The following is a 23,795-nucleotide window of genomic DNA, read 5'->3' as shown; positions in this document are numbered from 1 at the left end:
AAACCTTTTTTCTATGACACCACTGAACCCATTTCAAATTTCAATCAGTGTATTATCTTGGTTTATTTTAGACTAAAAGACAGATATTGGGAAGCTGTGCATGTCATTTTATTTTATATTTTTTAGCAAGTGCTGACCTTTTGAGACTTTATCACTGTGCTATACATCTTTAAAATAAAACGTAGAGGCAGATGGTCAGCCACCAGGACCTTGTTTTGCAGGTTTTGGTGCCCCTCTGCACTTGTAATGTTTTATACTCAATAAATGCATGAATGAAATTTGGCACTATGCATCACCACTGTGAGAAGAAGAAATACCACAGGTGGATTTTTATCTACTGCTATTTGCTCTCACAGTAGTGATATTAAAAAGCAATAATTAAAATCAATATTGAATTTGTATAAGAATGCTGTGATAGTCTGGTTCAAGACTAGGAAAGCGAGCAAGATATAAATTTACTGCAAATCAAAAGACTTTTTTTTCAGTAACGTGGTTTTTCTGAAGCAAAATTTTCTAGTGAAACAACAGATAGAGTATTTCACATAATAAAAAGTAATAACACTACAAGTAATCATCTTCTTGGGGTGTTCATGAGTGTGTTGAGCCATTCTTGTTCTGCTCTATGGCAACAGACTGTCACAGACAGACAAAATGCCTTATCAGACTGACTCAAGAATGGCTTGCAATTTGCTGATGACGCTTCAGTATTACAAGAGCAATATGAAAGAGACTCATGTTATCAGCCGAAAACACTTCATGTTATCAGCAGTAAACAATTAGTTATCTACCCACTATATTTACATTAATACCACAGGTGACAGAACAAAACGGCTCGATGGGCTAGTACAGCATGACTGATTTTTTATTTTAGGATGATACAACAAAAACATTAGCATGCCGATGCCCCATCTCAACTCGACACGTCACATCTTGTTCACCCGGTAGTCAGTGGAAAGAGGCTGTGCATACACATCTTATGCTTAGTAAAGCAAGGCATACAACATTGATGCAGCCCAGTGGCAAATCCAGGGGTTGGCGCACCGGGCTCACACCCTCCTCCCTTTTCGAATATTTTCCCCCCGTAGTATACAGAGTGCGAAATGACGCTTGATCACATCCACAAACCAGGCCCCATTTAAGATCATAGTGGTGCCTCTCCTCCAATACCACGCCCACACACACAAAAAAAATCTGCCTACACCCCTGTGGCAGCCCACACACATTCTGGTGCTCACTTCAGTGTTGTCAATCGTTGCCATGACCATGTGTACGCATAATGTGAAGGTGCACATTACATGCACATTTAAAACAGAAGGAAATGCAAACAAAAATAAATTGCTGAAGCTCAATCACTTTCACACCTGTCAGAATTCAGGATAATGTGGCAGATTTTGCAAAATAGTCTATACTGGTTAACTTAGCAGCCAAAAAAGAAGACATCACAAATTGTATCACAAGTTGTCCCGAGAACAGCTAGTTAAAGCCAAAGCCATGCATTGTGCCAATAGAATGGTCTTGCACAACGTATTACACTACGTTGTGGCTGTTCTTGCCTATGTAGCCCAAGTTAAAGCGAACAGAAGTGTTCTTGTCTCTTCTGAAGCCTTACACATTTCAATACATTTACATTTTCAGCAAGCTTTCTTTGCAAGAACCCTAAAATTCATGAACTGCAGAAGTGACAAATGATTTGAATTTTCTTATACATATATGCCCCTAAACGACTGATAGCTCCAAATGTGTCTCAGAAGGAGACGGTGTGCACAGCTCAACTGATCATAGAGGGAATGCTTTAGATGCTGCCCATGTTTTACAGCATTTGGCACTCTGCGCCAGCTAGCAGAATACGAAACGGAAGAATTCAGGCGCTCCCCAGAAGAGACTGAGATATTGAGTGATGAGAAAGAAGGTTTACCTTAGAGTAAGCAAAAATATGCGTCAGTGAACAAGATTCATGGTTTCATTGGCGTCAAAAAAGAAAAACGCATTTCATTCAAACGTGCCTTTCACTGGATAGCTGTGAACATAGCCAAACAGAAGATTTCCTGCTAACAATTACTCAAACAGGGGAAAAGGAAGCTGAAGCACCAAATATTTGTCACACATCTTCCACAGAACATTCGAGTGGGTAGAGAAACCTAATATTCCGAAATGAAAACCTGGTTATGACATCATGTTAGTCCATGCAACATTGAGGCTGTGTCGGGGTATGTAATGAACGATATTGCCAATGGCAAAAGATGATGAGGTGAGCAGCAAGAATGTAGAAGTGAATGGGTTGTAGCAAATAAATTGTGAAACCTTCAGATGAGTTAAAATAACATCGATGTTTGGGGTGTCATTTTTTACGTACACCAACAAAACATTCAGACAGATGTTTTCGACAGCAACAAGGTGTCTTGAATAAAATGTAAACACAAATTACGCTTCGTATTTGCATTCTTTAAAAAACAAGCTATAGCGCCTCTCATATGATACATGACTACTTGATATGCCCATACGTTTAATTTCAGCTTTAATGAATGTATCACACACGCTAAACATTTTGTTCTAGGCTGAAACTTCAATTACTTCAATACTCTTCGAGCTCATTGTGACATGTTATAGAGCAAACGCGAACTTGTATAGAGCAAAATAAAGAGCGCGTAAGCAAGCCGCGCACAACGATATGCACCAGCGCCCAATCATAAACATTACTGACCAGTCAATTCCTTCAGCTATTTCTCGATAGCATCGCGGTATCGCAGCGTGCAATGCCGCTGCCACTGTAGGTCCTTTCTTCATTGTAATACAAAGCGTCTGTGCATGTTGGTGCTCGCATTCCTGCTAGCAGCAAAAGGTCGCCTTCGCGCCAAATGCAACTACAGCGATACGACTTGTGTGCGGTGACAACGACAACAAAAAGGGAGCGCGTAATTAGCGTCGAACACAGATGACAACGGTGACGCAACGCTTGCGGCCGAAAAACTCGTTGTGAAAATACAACAGCCTCGATTTCGTGATAAACGCGGCGGCTTGAACCAACGCATTCAAGAACTTGTCAGCGTCGTCTGCTGTTGGTGATGGTTGTTGACCTCGAAAACTGCAGCTCCGTCAAATGGTTAAAAGCCTCGACAGCGTCGCATCGTCCAACCAGAGTGCGCATCAGAGCCGCTCATGCGGCTGGCGCTTGTGTTGCATTTAGGCGCCGGGCCGCCATTTCGCTCTTCGTTTGCGGCCGGCAGGGGTCCCGCCACGTGCGGAGCGGGTGTGCGGCTAGCGCGTGCAAAGGCCCTAAGTGGTTTCGTGCCGCACGCTTCCCTCTGTGGTTGCTCCTCAACGGTCTATCCGTTCATCGCGTGCGCCTATTGGGCTCCGTTACTCCTTTTTCGGGAAATTTTGCCTTAGAGTGCACCTCCATCGGTTGCTGTCGTTAGTTTTCCGAGCGATGCAGCCCAGCCAACCGCCCACTGACTGGGACAGTGTACGGCTGGCGGTGCGACAGTTGTAGTGACTGGTCGACGGGGAGCGGTATGGCCATCGTTCTTCCTACTGTGTTCCGGTAATGTAATCGGCGATGTCGAGAGGCATTTCGCCCAGCTGCGGACGCGGCGCGTTGACGGCGAATTGCCAGAGCCCCAATCGTCGGTACTGGCAGCAGCGGTAAGTGTGGCTGGCCTCACCGCAGTGGTACCATAGCGGGTGGTTGTCAGGGACGCGGCGAACGTCCGTTCTCTTTGGTGTGCAGCGCTAACCCAGAGGAAAACGTGAGGGCGTCGGTCGTGGTGGTGGCGGCGTCGCCTGGCGACGGCAGTTGGGCGGGGCGGCGTCTTGGTGAGAGCATGAAGTGGGGACGTAACATTGGGCTGCTGCAGCGTAGCTCATTGCTGGCGGCTGAGGCTGCGGTGCTCCAGAAAATCCAAGCCATTGCCGAGCTTCTTCGCGGACACTATACACTGGCACTATAAAGGCGCTAGATCAGGAAGAGTTACGGATAATAGTAATGGAGAGTATCTCATGAACCTACGATTCACAGATAACTTTACCTTAATGAGTAACTCAGGTAAGGAATTTCAGCTCATGATTACTGAACTGGACACAGAAGCAGAAGAAAAGGTCTCAAAATTAGTATGCATAAAACGAAAGTAATGTGCGGCAGACTTCGAAGAAAATAGCGCTTCGCGAAAGGTGGAGGGACGCTGCAAGTTGTAAAGGAGTGTGTATACTTAGCACAGGTAGCAACCGTGGAGGCGGACCATGACAGTGAAATAGGGAGAACAACAAAGATGGATTGGATCACATTCGGCGAGCATTCTGATAGAATGAATGGTAATCTTCCACTAACCCTCAAGAAGAAAGTGTATAACAGCTGCATTTCGCCGTTGCTTCCTTATGAAGCAGAAACCTGGAGGCTTTTAAAGAGTCCTGTTCTGATAGCTTTTTACTTTGGGCGAGATGGTACATACAGTGCTCATCTCTCTTTTGTGTGTCTCCTTGATCTTGGTCTAAACCACTTTGAAATTTATCCGATTACAAAGAGAATTCAGCTGATATTGATGATGCAGTAAGCGATGAAAAGGAAAATGTTAGGTGTAAATTGTTAGGTGTAAGAGCCAAGAAGACAGCAGGGTGGGCCAGGGAAGAAACCGGGGTCAAGGATAAAGTCACGGGGTCGTGAGGTGGCCAAAGACAGGAGACTTTATGTTGGGATTTAACTGTTTATTTGGGTGAACCTGTGCCCGGTAAACGGAAAGTTCGATTACAGTAGCAATCTTGCACAGATAGCAGCGAACAGAGTATCGGCCGTCGATCAACTACTCACAAGTGGCGAAGTGCGTCGGCAGTTATACTCTTGCCATCGAATGTTCTAGCGTTATCGTTGGCAGTGGCGTAGGCTTCAGAATAATCTGTACAGTTCACAGAGTGGGCGTGATCTTATCGAAATGATGTACTAAAGTCCGGAAGCTTCTCGAAAACTCGTTGAGAATTGTGTAGTGTTTTGGGGCGATAACAAAACTTGAGAAATAGAACGTGGCATTGCCCCCCTCTGAAAAAGGCATCGTCCCGATGCTTTAACTAAAGATGAAGGTACAACAATAATGCAAGAAAGTACAGTGAATAAATTACGATACAATAATAATACAAAAAAACAGTGTTTCAGTTTCGTAACGCGCATGAAACGGCTTGAGGCGCGCGACATGGACGACTTCAGGTCGCGATCGGCGTCGTTGAGAGTTCGTGATGCCGTCAGAGACAACCTCGTAATCAAGTGGGCCAAATGTCGAACCACCCTGTATGGTCCGAAGTACCGTCGCAGAAGCTTTTCACTTAGTCCACGTCCGCGTATCGGCGTCCACACACAAACACGTTCACCGGGCTGGTATTCCACGAAGCGTCGTCGAAGATTGTAACGGCGGCTGTCGGTTGTCTGTTGATTCTTGATACGAAGACGCGCGAGTTGTCGGGGTTCTTCGGCGCATTGAAGGTACTCACTCACAACGAGGTTTTCTTCGTCTGTGACGTTGAGTAACATAGTATCGAGCGTCGTTGCCGGGCTCCTTCCGTAGACCGATTTGTATGGAGATATCTGCGTCGTCTCCTGCACCGCCATGTTGTATGCGAAGGTCACGTACGGAAGAATGGCGTCACACGTCTTGTGTTCGACATCGACGTACATTAGCAGCATGTCGGCAATTGTCTTGTTTAGCCACTCGGTGAGGCCGTTGGTCTGTGGGTGGTACGCTGTCGTCCGGTGGTGGTTTGTGTGGCGGTATGCCAAGATCGCTTCAGTTAAGTCGGCAGTAAATGCCGTTCCTTTGTCGGTGATAAGGATGTCCGGGGCGCCGTGACGTAGGACGATATTTTCGACGAAGAACTTAGCTATCTCGGATGCACTGCCTTTTGGCAGGGCTTTTGTCTCGGCGTAGCGGGTGAGGTAGTCGGTAGCTACCACGATCCATTTGTTACCGAAAGCTGACGTCGGGAACGGCCCCAGTAGGTCCATACCACTCTTCTAGAAAGGTCGGCCAGGTGGTTCAATTGGCTGCAGAAGTCCCGCTGGCCTTGTCGGCGGTGCCTCGCGTCGCTGACAGTCCCGGCATGTCCTCACATAACGAGTGACGTCCGTAGTAAGACGTGGCCAGTAGTACCTTTTGTATCCTCGCGAGCGTGCGGGAAACACCGAGGTGCCCTGCCGTCGGATCGTCGTGCAGGGCCTCCAGGAGTTCTGGTCCAAGAGCTGAAGGCACCACAAGGAGGTACTTAGCTTGAAGCGTTGAAAAGTTTTTCTTTTGGAGAAGACCGTTTCGCAGGAAGAACGACGCAAGTGCGTGCTTGAATACCTTTGGGACTTCGGTGGTCCTGTCTTTGAGGTATTCTAATAGGGCCTTAAGTTCCCGGTCGGCCCGCTGTTGTTCAGCGAAGTCGTCGGTAGTTATTGTTCCCAAGAAGTAGTCGTCATCCGGGTCGTCTGGTCGTGGTTCGTCAACAGGCGCACGAGAGAGACAGTCGGCGTCGGAGTGTTTCTTGCCGGACTTGTAAACGATGGTAATGTCATATTCTTGAAGTCTCAGGCTCCATCGTGCGAGGCGACCTGAAGGGTCCTTGAAGCTGGCTAGCCAACACAAGGCGTGGTGGTCGCTCACAACATTGAAGGGCCTGCCTTAGAGGTAGAGGAGAAATTTCGACGTAGCCCAGATAATGGCAAGGCACTCTTTTTCTGTTGTGGAATAATTGGCTTCTGCTTCGGATAGCGATCAGCAGGCGTAACTAATAACGCTTTCAAGTCCGTGAGCGCTCTGCACAAGAACGGCGCCAAGACCTACGCTGCTTGCGTCAGTGTGTATTTCTGTCTCGGCGAATTTGTCCAAATGGGCAAGTAACGAAGGCGTCTGTAGGCGATGTTTAAGCTCCTGGAAAGCGTGTTCTTGCGGCGTTTCCCTCTTGAACTCCACGTGGGCTTTGGTAAGGTTAGTGAGAGGATCGGCGATGCGGGCGAAGTTTTTTACGAACCGCCTATAATAGGCGCACAGGCCCAGAAATCGGCGCACCCCCTTCTTGTCAGTGGGGGGCGGGAAGTCGGCAATGGCGGCTGTTTTCCGTGGATCGGGACGAACTCCAGACTTGCTTATAACGTGGCCCAGAAAGAAGAGCTCCTCGTACGCAAATCTGCACTTTTCTGGCTTCAGTGTGAGTTCGGACGTCTTGAAAGCTTGAAGTACAGCTTCAAAACGCCGAAGATGCTCATCAAAACTCGAGGGAAAATACGACGACATCGTCCGAGTACACAAGGCAAGTCTGCCATTTTAATCTTGCCAGTACTGTATCTATAACGCGTTGAAAAGTTGCAGGCGCTGAGCAAAGACCGAAGGGCATCACCTTAAACTCGAAGAGGCCGTCCGGTGTTATAAACGCCGTTTTCTCTCGGTCTCTTTCGTCGACTTCGACTTGCCAATAGCCAGTCTTGAGGTCCATTGATGTAAAGGACTTGGTGTTATGGAGCCGATCAAGTGCGTCGTCTATTCGTGGGAGAGGATACACGTCCTTTCTTGTCATTTTGTTCAGGCGGCGATAATGCCGCAAAAACGTAGGGTCTCATTTTTTTTCTTCAGTAACACCACGGGGAATGCCCATAGACTCTTGGACGGCTGGATGATGTCATCCCACAGCATCTCATCAACTTGTCTCTTCATGGCCTCACGTTCTCGCGTCGAAACCCTGTACGAACTCTGACGGAGTGGTCTGGCATTTTCTTCGGTTATGATGCGATGTTTCCTGATTGAGGTCTGCCGAATTTTCGATAACGATGAAAAGCAATCTTCGTATTGCAGGAGCAGGGCCTTGAGCTGTACTTGCTTATGGTTTGGAAGTCTGGAATTGACGTCGAAAGCTGTTGGAGGGGCTTGGTTCCTTTGAGCAGGTTCCACAGAATCGGTGAAGGCGAAAGCACTGGTGGCGTTCACAATATCTTCGATGTATGCGACCGTTGTTCCTTTGTTTACATGTTTGTACTCATTGCTGAAATTCGTGAGCATAATCGTTGCTTTGCCTCCCCGCAGCTCTGCAATTCGTCTTGCGACGCAAATATTTCGGGTGACACACAGATGCTGACTGCCTTCAACAACGCCTTCCAAGTCAGGTGATTTAGGAGCGCCGACTGAAATAATGACGCTGGAGCAAGGCAGAATTATGACTTCTTCCAGCACATTCAAGGGATGGTTTCCTGACGTCGTGCGCGGCGGTAGTGCTTTTTCTGTGGATAACGTTATCGGCTTTGTTCTTAGGTTGATGACAGCCCAATGGAGGCATAAGAAGTCCATACCAAGGAAGACATCTCTCGAGCAACGCTGTATGACTACGAAGTCTGTAGGATAAATACGGCCGTTAATGGTGACTCGCGCTGTGCATATTGCTGTAGGCGTTACGAGATGACCTCCGGCTATGCGGATTTCAGGGCCTTCCCAAGCTGTCCTAACTTTCTTTAACTTCGTGGCAAACGACCCACTGATGACGGAATAGTCGGCTCCAGTATCGACGAGAGCAGTCACACTGTGGCCGTCGATAAGAACGTCGAAGTCGCTAGTTCACCGTCTCGCATTAAGCCCAAACTCCATAAGCGCGAAAATGCACGCGACAGCGACGAGCGACGCGACGTAGATCGGCGTCGCGCGATCAGTCGCTAGCGCAGGCAAACCTCATTCACGCGACGGCTTCGGCGAGCGAATTCCACTGTTGCTGGCATGAGGCCGTCAACTCGCACCAAGAAAATCGCGTAGCGAGCGGTTTCCAATTTAAAATTAAGATTTATTGTTGTGTAATAGAACGGAAAGTGTTTATTATTGCCTTGCAGCATTTTTTATATGCGCATGCTTAATAAACATTGCGTTATTTCTTGTTGCGCATACGTGACTCGGGCAGGGTCACGTGCACCTATGTAGTCTTCGTCTTTTCCGGTTTTTCGCTATTGGCTGCTTGAGCCCAGCACTTCTGGGCGATGAGCGACGGTTTCCAAATCCGGAGAACTGAGCGATCGCGCGAAAACTACCCCGCGACACGTCGCGCGAACGCCATGTTTCGTCGCTCATAGCGTCGCTCGTCGCTGTCGCGTGCATTTTCGCGCTTATGGAGTTTGGGCTTTACAGTTAGGGCGTGGCGTTGGGTCACGGCTGCGTCGGCTTGTTCCGCTGCTTCCATGATGCGTCGTCAGGCCACCTTCGGTAAGTGAGCTTTCGCCGTCAGGGCTTGCCCAGATTGGCGTTGTGTTCGGAAAGCTCCGTAGCGTCGTCGTCGTCATCGGAGGATCTTCGGTAGTTCGTCGCACAGCAACCGCACCTCCATCGGTTGCTGCTCTTAGTTTCCCGGATACGGGCTAGGAGACCGGCCCCGCGTTGGGCCAGCTAGAGTACTGCCGGTAGTGCGGCGACATGCGGCGGCTATGCGACGGCGAACGGGAAGGTTTTCGTGGTCTCCATTGAGTTCCTGTCAGGTAGTCGGCAATGTCACGTGGCCGTTCTCCTGGCTGTGGACGCGGTGCATTGACGGCAAAGCCACGCAGTCCCATCTGTCGGTACTGGAAACGGTGGTATGTGTGTCTGGCCTCGCCGCAGTGGTAGCAGAGCGGGCGGTGGTTAGGAGTGCGCCAGACGTCAGTCTTCCTTGGTGCACTGCGCTGGGCCGCTGGCGAACGGTATGACGTCGGTGGGGGTGGTGGTGGCGGTGGCGTCTGTCGAAGGAAGTGCGATGGGGCGGCGTTTCAGCGTGGACGGGGAAGAGCGTTGTGGCGCACTGCAACGGCGTAGCTCATAGCTTACGGCTCGGGCAGCGGTGCTTGAGGAATTCGAAGCGATTGCCCAACATCTTCTCGCAAAATATCAGTGATCGAATCCACTTGAGGCTGCGCCGAAGGCAACAGCTTGCGCAGCTCTTCCCGCACGATCACTCGGATCGTTTCACGCAGGTCTTCGAAGTTGCTGGCTTGAGCAGCAGTGCACTCTGGAGTCAGGCGACGGTTATACTGTCGGGTGCGCATGTCCAGGGTCTTTTCGATAGTGGTCTCTTCAGCTACGAATTCTTCGAAGGTATTCGGTGGATTTCTCATCAGTCCCGCGAAGAGCTCCTCTTTGACCGCTCGCATGAGGAAACGAACTTTTCTCTCCTCAGGCGTGTCTGGGTCAGCGTGACAGAATAGGCGGGTCATTTCTTCTGTGAAAATGGCGACGTTTTCATTTGATAGCTGAACCCGGGTCTCTAATAAAGCAGCCAGGACTCCAGGTCTTCGAACGATGACCCATAGAAAATTGGTGGTTCCCTGGGTTGATGCAGGACCATCGTGGGCTGGGACGCTGCGGTTGTCATTGTCGCTGCAGTCACGGTCATGACCTTAGTCTTCCGCGCGTTGTCTTGTAGAAGCCTGTACTCCGGTGGTAGCCCTTGCTATCGGCGGCTTGTTCGCTGCTCCTGGTTGGCGTCGGTGTCTTTTCCGCGACGTGGGCTGAGTTCACAGCTTAACGGGGGCGTCCAGTACATGAACGAAGCAGCACCTCCACCAGCTGTCACGGGGTCATGACGTGGCCGAAGACAGGAGACTTTATGTTCGGATTTAACTGTTTATTTGGGCGAACCTGTGCCTGGTAAACGGAAAGTTCGATTACAATAGCAGTCTTGCACAGATAGCAGCGAACGGAGCGTCGGCCGTCGATCAACTACTCACAAGCGGCGAAGTGCGTCGGCATTTATACTCTTGCCATCGAATGTTCTAGCGTTATCGCTGGCGGTGGCGTAGGTTCCAGGATAATCTGTACAGTTTGCAGAGTGGGCGTGATCTTATCAAAATGATCTACTAAAGTCCGGAAGCTTCTCGAAAACTCGTTGAGAACTCTGTAGTGTTTTGGGGCGATCACAAAACTTGAGAAACAGAACGTGCCAATATCATAGCTGAAATCAAGAAAAAGAAATGGACATAGGTTGGGCACGTAGTGCGTAGGGACGATAACCGCTGGTCATTAAGGGTAACTGACTGGATTGTCAGAGAAGTGAAACGCACAATGGGGAGACAGAAAGTTAAGTGGCCCAATGATAATAAAGAGTTTACAGGTGTAACGTGGCAGCAGAAAGCACAAGACCTGTTTGATTGGTGGATCACAGGAACAGCCTTTGCCCTCCTATGGGCGTAGTCAGGCTGATGTTGATGATGATGACGAGAATGTTTTAAATGAAGGAATAGAGCGTTTACCTTGTAGTTTGGTATAGAGCCCACGCAGCTGATTGACAAACTCTGGAGCGTAGCGAAACGCACGCTCACCACATGGTGGTTTTAGAGTGAAGTCAGCTTGTCGTCTACACATGTACCATTTAACTTACCACACATCGTTTCGGGTGACGAAAGTATTCGCTCTTTCAAAACAACAGTACCGTCCTAATTCTAACATTTTGGATAGTTATTCGCACACAGATTTCTAACTATTACCTTGCTTTTGTGTTTCATACTGTAAACTAGTATTCGCAGAAGCTGGCGTTGTCTTTGTCTATACCACATTATTTCAGCAATGTAATGTATTATCATCGCAGAAATACAATTTAAGTTTAAACATCGTGTGTTGAGTTAATTTGACGTGGTTAGTATAAATTGTTTCCAGTGTGCAGAAAGAGCTAGAAGACATCGTTCGAGAGCATGGTGCAGTCCCCGCAACGGTCGGCGTTTACTGTGGGAGTCTTCACGTTGGTGAGTGCATACCGGCTGCTATTCGATTCAATAACATTTTTCGCAAATAGTTATTTAACACCTCAGAGCTTGTTGTAAGTGAGCAACCATAGTCTCATATTCATATTCGTTTTAGGTGGATGCGCACAATAAGAAACGACTGTATTAATGCATATTACTGTTATCATGACATCACCAGATGTCAACATTTTTGTATCGCTTACAACCGCAATCGCAAGTGTACTACTAGAATAAGAATATAATTGTGTTTCAAAAATTACTGCTTTGAACTGAAGCGACATAATTCACAATTTATATTTAGGAGCCTACCTCGTAGCGCCGTCATCCGACATTGCACTACAGCCTAACTTTTCCGGTATAGAGAAGAAAAGCTTTGCACAAGAAAGAGCTATAACTCTTAAACACAATATAATTCATTAGTACGGAGGCATTCACGATTATTTGGAAGTGCCTAAAAGATGTTGCTAGTTTAATATTTACTGGAGGGAGCTCTGCCCCTGTCATAAACAACAGTTGAATTTTTCCCCAGGCTTTGAAATTGAAGCCTGCTTCCAGGTTTAGAAAGGTGACTTTTGTTTGCTCAGTTTGGCTGCAAGTCAGGTGAGAGCCCTCAGAAGCCAGCAGTTATATGTCATTTTCGACGTCTAAATGCATATGCAACGCCTGAAGTTTCTCAACTATTGCTGGTTACAATAGGTCTAACACAGAAATATGCAAAAAAAATTACGCCATTTCCCGCTGAAGGGAACCATGTGTAGATGCGAAGCAGTGGGCGATAGCGCTTACACTGCCGGCAGGGTTGACGTTGGCGCTCATCGTGGCATTGCGCAGGAAAGAAAGACGGAGAGGAGCAAAGAACGCAACCATGGCTGGTATTTCCTTGAGAGACGGAAGACTTTGATGGGACATAGAGACCTGCAGTCAACTTTTAGTTAACGCAAACGCTGCGAATCGTTAGGGGCGAACCTCCTAAAGTCGTGGGTCTGTCCACGCACGTCTTTTGTGACCGGTTGGTAACCACCTCGTTGTGTGCTCACTGAGCAGGTGGCGCTAGTGCGAGTTCCAGACAGATGGATTGACAGACAGGCAGATGGACGGGCTGATAGACGGACAGACCTCATTGCCAATGACTACATCGTGCAGCACATGCTTTGCGAATACGCACTCAGATGTATCCGTATGCAACCTACCACTATCCGAGGGACGTCGATAGATGTAGTGTTTGCAAACTTTCTAATTCAGCCAGTACAAGCACCTCTTTTGCTTTATTACACGGGCTAGAAAGCTGTAATGATGAAGAAACCTCACAATCCAGCTTTCATGGCAAGAAAAAAATGAAAAGAAAAAATGACGAAACGAAGGAACAAGCAAAGAAGAACAAAAAAAGTTGATTTGCATGATATACACACAGTCTTAACGATGTAATGGACTAACTTTGTACGGGAGAGTTGTGGCTTACCGATGATCTCCCATAGCATCACCCACTTATCATCATTCATTCCATGGACATTGCGTAATTTTTAATGGTTCAACAACGCACAGGAGTAATCTCACATCGTCACTAGCTCGCAGCACAAAATTTAGCGCTTGTATATATATATTGTCACGACGCAGACACAGCAGGAGTTCGATATAGAAGAGCTCACTTTAATTAAAAATGAAAGGCGCTCGTAAAGAGGACCGGGCAAGAGCTTCGTCTTCTTCTCTGGCTGTGCGAGCTCCCCTCTGCAGGTTGAATGCGGCATTTGCCTCCCTCCAGGAAGAGCATCGACCCGATGCTCGGCTACAGAATACGCGGTGTATGTAGTTGACGTATTACGCAACTGGCTCACTGTAATATGGCTTCATCCGCACCACGTGTACGATTTCAGATTTTTGAGCTCGCGAGGAACTGTCAGGGACGACCTCATAATTCACGTCACTTAGGCGCCGTATAACAATGTAGGGACCAAAGTACTTCTTCAATAACTTTTCACAAAGGCCGCGTCGGCGAATAGGGCTCCAGACCCACACCTTCTCGCCCGGTTGATAATTGACGTATCGGTGTCGCAGGTTATAACGTTGTGCGTCATAACTCTGCTGTCGGGCGATTCGCACGCGTGCTAGCTGCCGTGCCTCTTCAGCTCGTTGGGTAAAGGCTTGAACATCCGTGTCTGTATCCTCGCAGTTGTGCAGCAGCATGGCATCAAGCATTGTCGTCACTCCACGGCCATAAAGAAGACTAAATGGCGTGCTCCGCGTAGTTTCCTGCAGCGCCGTATTATAAGCAAACGTCACGTATGGTAGAACGTCGTCCCAATTTTTATGATCCACGTCGATGTACATACTAAGCATATCAGCAATTGTTTTGTTGAGGCGTTCTGTTAAGCCGTTGGTTTGTGGGTGGTAGGAGGTAGTTTTTCGATGCGCTGTTCCACTCAACTCAAGCACTGACTTGAGGAGCATGGCCGTGAAAGCGGTACCTCTGTCTGTTATTATAATTCTAGGAGCACCATGCCTCAGAACGATATTTTCAATGAAAAATCGTGCCGCTTCTACTGCGGTTCCACTTGATAAAGCCTTTGTTTCTGCGTAGCGAGTAAGATAGTCCGTAGCGACAATTACCCACTTATTTCCAGTATGCGAAGTCGGAAATGGTCCAAGGAGATCCATTCCGATTTGTGCAAAAGGCATGGTGGGCACTTGGACTGGTTGCAACAATCCGGCTGGTTTTAAAGGTGGCGATTTTCGTCGTTGACAATCGAGACACGTGCGGACGTAATGCTTTACAGTGCCTGGAAGCTTCGGCCAGTAGTACTTTTGTTGGATTCTGGCCAATGTGCGCGTATATCCGAGGTGGCCGGAGGTTGGCTCATCGTGGCAAGCGCTCAGGATCTCATCGCGAATGGATGTCGGGATGACAAGTAAGTGGGCATTTCCGCTGGGGGCAAAGTTCTTCTTGTATAGCACACCACTGCGCAAGCAGAATGATGGTAGGCTCCTTGCAAATATCTTGGGAACGCTTGTAGACTGGCCGTTAAGAAAATTAATAAGAGGGAGCAACTCACTGTCTTCTTTCTGCTTAGACGAAATGGTGACCGTGTCGACCACTCCTAAAAATGCCATGTCATCATCTTCCGAGACATCATCTTGCTTTATAGGCGACCTGGATAAGCAATCAGCATCAGAGTGCTGTCGTCCCGACTTATAGACGACCGTCATATCGAATTCTTGTAGGCGTAAGCTCCAGCGCGCTAGCCGACCGGATGGGTCCTTCAAGTTGGTCAGCCAGCAAAGAGAGTGGTGGTCGCTGACTACGTGGAAGGGACGGCCGTAGAGGTATGGGCGAAACTTCAGAACTGCCCATACTACAGCAAGACATTCCTTTTCCGTTGTGGAATAATGGGACTCGGCACGGGAAAGCGTCCTACTTGCATATGCAATCACTCTCTCGGCTGAGTCTTGCCATTGGACGAGTACAGCGCCTAAACCTACGTTGCTGGCATCAGTGTGGATCATGGTTGGAGCGTCCTCGTCAAAGTGAGCAAGCACAGGTGGTGTCTGCAGGCGCTGTCGTAGACCGTCAAATGCTGCTTGTTCCTCTTCGCCCCATAAGAATGGAACATCGTCTCTCGTTATGCGTGTTAAGGGCGACGCTATGTGCGAGAAATTGGCGATAAATCTGCGGTAGTAGGCGCAAAGGCCAAGAAAACGTCTTACGGCCTTCTTTTCTGTTGGCACCGGAAATTTTCGGACGGCGTCGATCTTGTCGGGGTCCGGACGAACACCTTCATGGCTCACCACATGTCCTAAGAATCGGAGTTCCTTGAAACCGAAATGACATTTCTCAGGTTTCAGCGATAAGCCAGCGGACCGTATTGCTCGAAATACTAATAGCAGCCGTCTTAGATGTTCCTCGAATGTTGGTGAGAAAACAATGACGTCGTCGAGGTATACCAGACACGTCTGCCACTTAAGGCCTGATAGGACGGTATCCATCAGTCTCTGAAATGTTGCTGGGGCTGAGCACAATCCGAAGGGCAAGACTTTAAATTCGTAAAGCCCGTCAGGCGTAACAAAAGCAGTCTTTTCTCTGTCCCGCTCATCGACCTCGATTTGCCAATAACCGCTTTTCAGGTCCATCGACGAGAAGAAGCGTGCATGCCTCAGCCTGTCAAGTGAATCGTCAATACGCGGTAGTGGGTATACGTCCTTCTTTGTCACGCGGTTCAGCTTGCGGTAGTCCACACAGAAGCGTAAGCTGCCGTCTTTCTTCTTAACTAGCACTACCGGTGATGCCCAAGGGCTTTTTGACGGCTGAATGATGTCATCATTGAGCATTTTCTGGACTTGTTCTTGGATTGCTTCGCGTTCTTTCGGTGCCACGCGGTATGAGTTTTGTCGAATTGGTCTTGCCGTCTCTTCCGTTATAATTCGGTGCTTTGTCAGTGGCGTTTGATTTACTCTCGAGGTCGACGAAAAACAATCTTCAAACTGGCCGAGAATATCTAGAAGACTCTGCCTCTGCGCTGGCGATAAATCTGTGCTCACGTCGACAGGCAGTGGTGTTGAAGCGGCCGGCATCTCTGCCTGTTGTACTGCGAAGCACTCGCAGAATTCTACAATTTCTTCGAAGTATGCAACTGTGGTACCCTCTGCAATGTGTCGACGCTCGTTGCTGAAGTTTGTCAACAGGACCTCTGCTTGCCCAGACACTACACTGACGAGACTTCTGGCAATAGCGATTCCTCGAGAGAGTAAAAGCGTCGATATTTGTTCCGCGACACCTTCTCCACTATGCTGCGTGTTACACGTGACAGAGACGAGGCGGCATGACAACGGTGGCATGGTTACGTCGTCAATCACGCGCATGGGCTTGCGCTGCAGCGCTGCGCTATGGTCCGCTGAGAAAGTCAGTACACCGTCCGGTATATTTATAATGGCACCGTACTCCCGCAGGAAATCCATACCCAAGATGGCCTGTTTACAACACTCAGAAAGAATAATGAAGGTTGCCACGAATGATGAATCGCCGATCTTGATTCGTGCGGTGCACTTTCCGGTAGGTGTCAGCAGCTGGCCTCCGGCTCCTCGAATTTGCGGCCCCGTCCATTCCATTTTTACCTTCTTGAGTTGGTCGGCCAGATTCGCACTCATTATTGAAAAGTCCGCACCAGTGTCGACCAGTGCAGTCACGTCGTGACCGTCAATTGAAAGTGTAATGTCGGCGGTGACAATCTCGTCTTTCGTCGGTTCATTCGAAATGTGTGGCACTTCATGCGGCGGCAATGGGGGATTTTCAAATCTTCGGCAATTCGCAACCTTCCCCCCTAAGGTCGCTGCTTTTAGTTTCCCCGGCGCGGACTGGGAGACCTTCCTCTCGCCATGTCCGTGGTGCTACCTCTATTAGATCGGGGAAAATGACCTGGGGAGGGCGAGCGTGACCGGAACCCAGGAGAAACGTCTCGCGGGATCGTCGCGCTCGTTTCAACGTTGCGTCTTCCGTCGAAATAGCGCCGAGGGGTAGTGGACGGAAATCCTTGATACCCGGCAACGCGATGAGGACAATACCGCACGATGTGGCCTGCTTCCCCACAATGGAAGCACAGGGGCCTGTAGTCAGGGGTACGCCATATGTCGGTTTTGCGGAGTGGGGGTCGCATCGGCGTCGACGTTTCCCTGTAGTACCAAGGCACTGTCGGCGGCTGTTGCTGGTGGTACTGTTGAGGTGGCGGCACGTTAGATCTAGGCTGTCGACGGAGAATGTCTGCATATGTTGGCCTAACTATTTCAGTGTTTGGCTCGGGAAGTGAAAGCGCTTGCCTTATTTCTTGGCGAACAACTTCTGTGACCGACGCAATCGCGCAGTCATTGGGTGTGGCGGCGAGCTTCTTCACCTCTTCTTGCACAATTTCGCGTATCAGGTCACGCAAAGAACGCTCGTCAGGAGTCACCGTGGTCACGGTGGTTGCGCTGATTTGTCCGCTGTTGTTTGGACGGTCGTACTGGCGGTACCGTAGCTGTAGTGCGCGTTCTATGGCGGTCGCCTCCTTCGAAAATTCGTCGACGTTTGAAGGTGGGTTCCGTACGAGACCAGCAAACAGCTGCTCTTTAACACCACGCATGAGGTGGCTGATCTTTCTGTTTTCGGACATGTCGGGGTCGGCTCGATGAAAGAGACGAGCCATGTCCTCAACAAACATAGCAACAGACTCGTTGGGCTTTTGAATCCGTGATTCAAGGAGTCGTTGTGCATGCTCCCGCCTTTCGGTGTTTGCGAAGGTGTCCAGGAACTTTCGCCGGAACTCGTCCCACGTTGACCACACGCGATTCGTGAACCACGTGCGAGCCCCGTCTTGAAGAGGGAAATACACGTACCCCAACTTCTGTGCGGCGTTCCACCCGTTAACGTTGGCTGTGCGCTCGAACTCCTCAAGCCAGTCATCTGCGTCCTCATATGAGTTGCCATGGAAGTCCACAGGAATTTTAGGGGTGAAAACAGTCACCTGTGTCGTGCTTGGGCTCGTCATGGTGGGGCAACTGCTTCCCGGCGCGGTCATGTTTTCCGTCCAAGGACCGAACTCTGGGCTCAGGCCTAACAGGCGGCGGCTGGCGCGGTGAACGGGTGTTTCGACGAGCGGAAGTCTTTGTGGACTTGATCCCGGGCTGTTGGTAGGTGTCCTGGACATGTACCCAGCACCTCCACCAGTGTCACGACGCAGACACAGCAGGAGTTCGATATAGAAGAGCTCACTTTAATTAAAAATGAAAGGCGCTCGTAAAGAGGACCGGGCAAGAGCTTTGTCTTCTTCTCTGGCTGTGCGAGCTCCCCTCTGCAGGTTGAATGCGGCATTATATATATATATATATATATATATATATATATATATATATATATATATATATATATATATATATATATATATCGTATGCGTCGAGCGTTGTGTTTGTGACGCGTTTACAGCGATCCGAATCAGAGCAATCACGAGCAGCAACAACAGTCCTCGTCCTCGTCCTCGTCATTTGCTGGTACTGCTCTTTGGGCCCTTTCTGTTGTACAAATCACTCCCCCGCAGAAAACGACCTAATGAACAGGTACAACTGGTGGGTCATAGTGCGGCTTCAGTAGGTCGATGTGAACAGTCTCACGGCCGTGAGGATGGCGGGCTGTGGATAACTGAACGGCCTCGACAATAAAGTTTACAGGGGATGCTTGACGAAGGACGCGGTAGGATTGTTCACACTTAGGCAGCAGCTTTAAAGAAAGGCCAGGATCTTAGGAGGCAACGCGAAGCCACACCAATGATCCTGGCGAATTTGACCGGGGACGCAGGTTGGCGTCACGGTGGTCCTTTGGGTGTGTTTGATCTTGTGTTGTTAATCACGCTAGCTGCCTGCATTTTTCCGCATACCTCGCGAGTTCAGAGAGAGTTGCAGGCTCTGAAGTGTACGGACGATACAAGAGAATGGTATCCATAAATGAGGAGGGTTCGCGGCCATATAAAAGAAAAAGGGAGAAATTCCTGTTGTAGACTGAGGGGCGCTGTTGTTGGCATACATCACAGCACGAATGGTAGTATGCGGTCCCAGTTGTTGTGGTCAGCCAAGTCATACATGGACAATATGTTGCCAATACTGAGCGTTTAAACCTCTCATCATGTCATTAATTTGGGGATGTTACGCACTGTTCGTTCGATGAACAACGTTGCATTCACGCAGTATGGCTTGTACGACTTCTGAGAGAAACGTGCGTCCGCGGTCACTGTGGCGCCGTGGCGAAGAACACGTTTGTGAAGAATAAATAGGCCGCCTTCACGGGTTGTGGCCTCTTGCAGCATGGCCGTCTCGGCATACTGTTTCAAATGAACAATGGCAGCAATCACCTTGTCATTCCCGTCAGGTGTCTATGGAAGGGGTACGTACAAGATAATTTCAATGTGATCGAAAGGTCATGAGGAACAGAACAACAGCTGGAGTCGTCCAGTAACTGTTTATGGTGGACTCTTCCAGCGTTCACACTTTGAGCACGAACGCGCCTATTGGCGAACAAGTTGGTACACTCCACACCAATAGTACCGCAGCCGGAGGCGTGCATACGTATTTATTACACCAGCGTGGTCGCATTGGGGGTCTGCATGAAACGAGGCGCAGATATCAGCACGTAGATGGCGATTAGCGAACAATCACGAACAACCACTTGCGACCATCAGTGAGGTAGTTGCGGCGGTAAAGTAGCCCCCATCGCGCATGGTGAAACGGTGAGCTGTGCGGCACACATTATATATATATATATATATATATATATATATATATATATATATATATATATATAACAGAAAGAAGGGTATACTTAAGGACTCGTTTTTCCGTGTTTTGAGACAGTATAATGAGATTTAACACACAATAATACCAAAGCATGTATAGGGGAAGTTATTAGAACAAATGTAAAGTAAATAGGAAGAAACAAAAGTGGGTGAAAAAATAAATTGCCGTGAGCAGGAATCGAACCTACGACCTCCGAATAACGCGTTTGATGCTCTACCACTGAGCTATCGTGGCGGCTATTCCCCCAGCCACTTTACTGGGTTTATCTGTGAATTTAGACGTGAGAGTGTCAGCCAGCGCCACCTGTAGCCATGGCGGCGAGTGTGGTACACTTTTTTTATGAGCCTGTATGGCGCCACGTAGCACGTGAACTTATTACGAGCTGGCAGCTGACCAATAGCTCCTCGTATACAACCTAACGGCACCAAGTCTGCCAGTACGAGACCCTCGTTAAGAATAAGAAAATCAAGTGTATACCTAAGGACTCGTTTTTTCATGTTTTGACGCAATATAATGAGATCTAACAGACAATAAAGCCAAGGAATGTATAGGGGAAGTCATTAGAACCAATGAAAAGTAAATAAGAAGAAAGAAAATTGGGTGAAAAGATAACTTGCCGTGAGTAGGAATCGAACCTACGACCTCCGAATAACGCGTTCGATAAGAAGTTTTTCCAACCAACGTACACAGAACAGACACAACTTAACGGTTGTCTTAATTTTATTTCCAGCGGTTTCGATCGGTGTGCCCGTCTCCGTCAATGTTTACGAACAAGTTGAGAGCAAGTTTACTTTTTCGCAAACTCTGACGAAGACCGGTCCTTAATTGAAGTTAGGACAACCGCGGAGTTGTGTCCCTTTTATATATATATATATATATATATATATATATATATATATATATATATATATATATATATATATATATATATATATATATATATATATATATATATATATATATATATATATATATATATTGTGAGGAACCGGTTTATTCAGCAAGGCTTGAGCTAAACCTCATTGGTGATGATATTTACAGATGATGAAAATGTATAGGTGATGATGATATCTAAAGAGAATGAAGAGTCATTCACTTGTCGCGCTCACACTAATTCCCCCACGCGGTGAAAGCGGCGGCCTGTTCGCTTGACATTATTATAAAATGTGTCGCGCACAAGGCTTTAAACGAGATACGTGCACTACCTCTGTCCCTCGGCAACGATGATCGGCATTAGTGATAAGAGGAGAAACGCGGTCATTGACAGGAGATGTCTGTTTGACCACCGTGTATGGTCCAATGAAGCGACTGATTAACTTGTCGCATAAGCCGGGAACGAGCAGTGGAGTTCATAGAAGAACTTCGTCACCAGGGGAAAAACTCGCAACACAGTGATACCATTCGTAGCGAGATTTTCGAGTATCTTGAGAGAGGCCAGTGTTAACACGTGCCGGGTGACGGCAGTGTGCGAGACGAGATGAAAATTCTTCAGAGAAAGGAGCCATCGAGAGTGCAGGGGCCGAATGGAAAGAGACATCCATAGCGAAACTCGGCGAGCGACGATGGACGAGAAAAAATGAAGAAAAGCCGGTATTGCGTTCAGCAGCTGTATTATAGGCGAATGTCACGAAGGGTAGAATTGCTTCCCAGTTCATGTGGTTAGGGTGAATGTACATGGCGATCATGTCCGATAGGGCCCGATGAAACTGTCCAGTCTACCCGTTGGTCTGCGGGTGGTAGCTAGAAGTGGTCTTGTGAACAGTGTTAGAGGCACGCAAAGCTTCTTCGACAATATAAGAAAGACTTTGCCACGATCACCCAGGAGAATGCGTGGAGCTCCATGACGCAAAAAGATGTGGCGAAGAAAGAAATCGGCGATCTCAGTGGCAGTCACAGATGGTATAGAAGCTGTTTCTGCGTAGCTGGTAAGGTGGTCGACGGCCGTGACAATCCAGCGATTCCCATTGGATAATATAGGAAGAGGGCCATACAAGTCAATTAGAACGACTTCAAAAGGCGAGGCGGGACAAGTAAGATGTTGCATTAAGTGAGCCCGAGCAGTTGTCGGTCGTTTTCGCCGTTGCCAACGGACACAGGAGGTAACGTACTTAGCGACGGCTGAAGAGAGACCAGGCCAAAAACAATGACATCGGATTTTGTCGTAAGTCTTGTGATAGCCTAGATGAGCGGCGGTTGGATCATTATGAAAGGCTTCGAGAACTTCACGTTGCAGAGAACGTGGGATGACGAGTACCCACTTGTTGCCATCGATGTGGTAAATATAGCCGTATAAAGCACAACCAACAAGCTTAAATTGTTCAAGTTGTCGATGAAGTCTGGCGTTTAGAGGAGTAGTAGAGCTGCTCAAGCAGTCAACAATAGTGCGGCAGTATGGGTCGACACGTTGTTGTGAAACAAGTATGGATAGGGCGGCAGGTGATAAACTTATCGCTGGGATTGGAGAGGTGTTGTTTTGGAGTATCGGTAATGAGTGGCTTCCGCTGGGCAAAGGACAGCACGATAGAGCATCAGCATCTTGATTCTTCTCAGATCTGTAGGCAACATCGAAATCATACTCCTGCAAGCGAAGCGCCCAGCGACCTAGGCGACCCGATAATTTTTTTAGCGATTAAAGCCAGCATAGGGCGTTATGGTCGGTAACGACGGTAAAATGACGGCCGTGTAGATATGGTCGGAATCTTTGCACTGCCCCAACACCAGAAAGGCACTCCTGCTCGGTGATAGTGTAGTTCTTTTCTCTAGTGCTAAGAACATGACTTGCGTAAGCAACGACGCGTTCGCGTGTGCTTTTGTCACGCTGCAAGAGTACCCCACCTAGAACATGACTACTTTCGTCGGTGTGAAGGATGGTGGGTGCGGTGAAATTGAAGCGGCACAGTACCGGATTCGGCGTGAAGTCTTCCTTCAATGCCGTGAAAGCGCTTTCGCAGTTTTCGGGCCAAACAAAGGGGACGTTCCTTGCGAGCACTTGATGGAGCGGAGACAAGTTCCGCGAAGCCACGTATGAAGCACCGGAAGTAAGCAGATAACCCAAGAAAGCTGCGCAGGTCCTTTTGACGTAGTGGACGAGGAAAATTGAGGGTGGCGGCAAGCTTCTCGGTGTCCGGCTGAAATACTTTTTTTGCTAACGAGGTGGCCGAGAACCTTGATTGTCTTGCTAGCAGAGGTACATTTCTTGGTGTTAAGCTGTAGACCGGCTTTTGCAAGGCATGTGAGAACTTTGTCAAGACCTTGTAGATGAAGCGAGAACGTGGATGAAAACACTACTATGTGATCGAAATAGCACAAATACGTTTATCATTTCAAACCACGCCATACGCCGTCTATCACGCGTTCGAGGGTGGCGGGCTCACTACAGAGTCCAAAAGGCATCACATTATACTCGTACCACCCATCTGGCGTTGAAAAGGCGGTCTTATCTTTATCAGATTCCAACATTGGTATCTGCTAGTAGCCTGACCTAAGGTAGAGGCTAGAAAAATACTCTGTGCCCTGTAATGAATCCAGTGCATTGTCGATCCGAGGGAGAGGATAAACATCCTTGCGCGTTATTTTGTTTAGCGCGCGGTAATCGACGCAGAAACGTGCTGTCCCATCTTTCTTTTGAACGAGAAAAACTGGAGATGACCAGGGACTCGAGGAAGGACGCATGATGTGGCATCGTAACATGTCTGAGACGTTTTCCTCAATGATCTTGCGTTCTGCTTGAGACACCGGATATGGACACCGATGTACAATACGAGAGCCGTCAGTCTGGATGCTGTGAGTAGCA

At 48.3% G+C, this 23,795-nt stretch overlaps 1 protein-coding gene across 6 annotated transcripts in view; it reads left to right on the top strand.

The window, feature by feature from the left end:
- Positions 1 to 23,795, top strand: part of LOC119169183 (pseudouridine-5'-phosphate glycosidase) — a 2,087,124-nt gene that overhangs the window by 99,845 nt on the left and 1,963,484 nt on the right. For all 6 annotated transcript variants that reach the window (XM_037420298.2, XM_075886270.1, XM_075886274.1 and 3 more), the window contains one exon: positions 11,613 to 11,698. In XM_037420298.2, coding sequence (XP_037276195.2) covers positions 11,613 to 11,698 — 86 coding nt within the window. The remainder of the gene's footprint in view (positions 1 to 11,612; positions 11,699 to 23,795) is intronic.

This window comes from Rhipicephalus microplus, chromosome 2 (genome assembly GCF_043290135.1).
Source record: "Rhipicephalus microplus isolate Deutch F79 chromosome 2, USDA_Rmic, whole genome shotgun sequence".
Lineage (NCBI taxonomy): Eukaryota > Metazoa > Arthropoda > Arachnida > Ixodida > Ixodidae > Rhipicephalus > Rhipicephalus microplus.
This window is presented reverse-complemented; position numbering and strand designations above follow the sequence as displayed.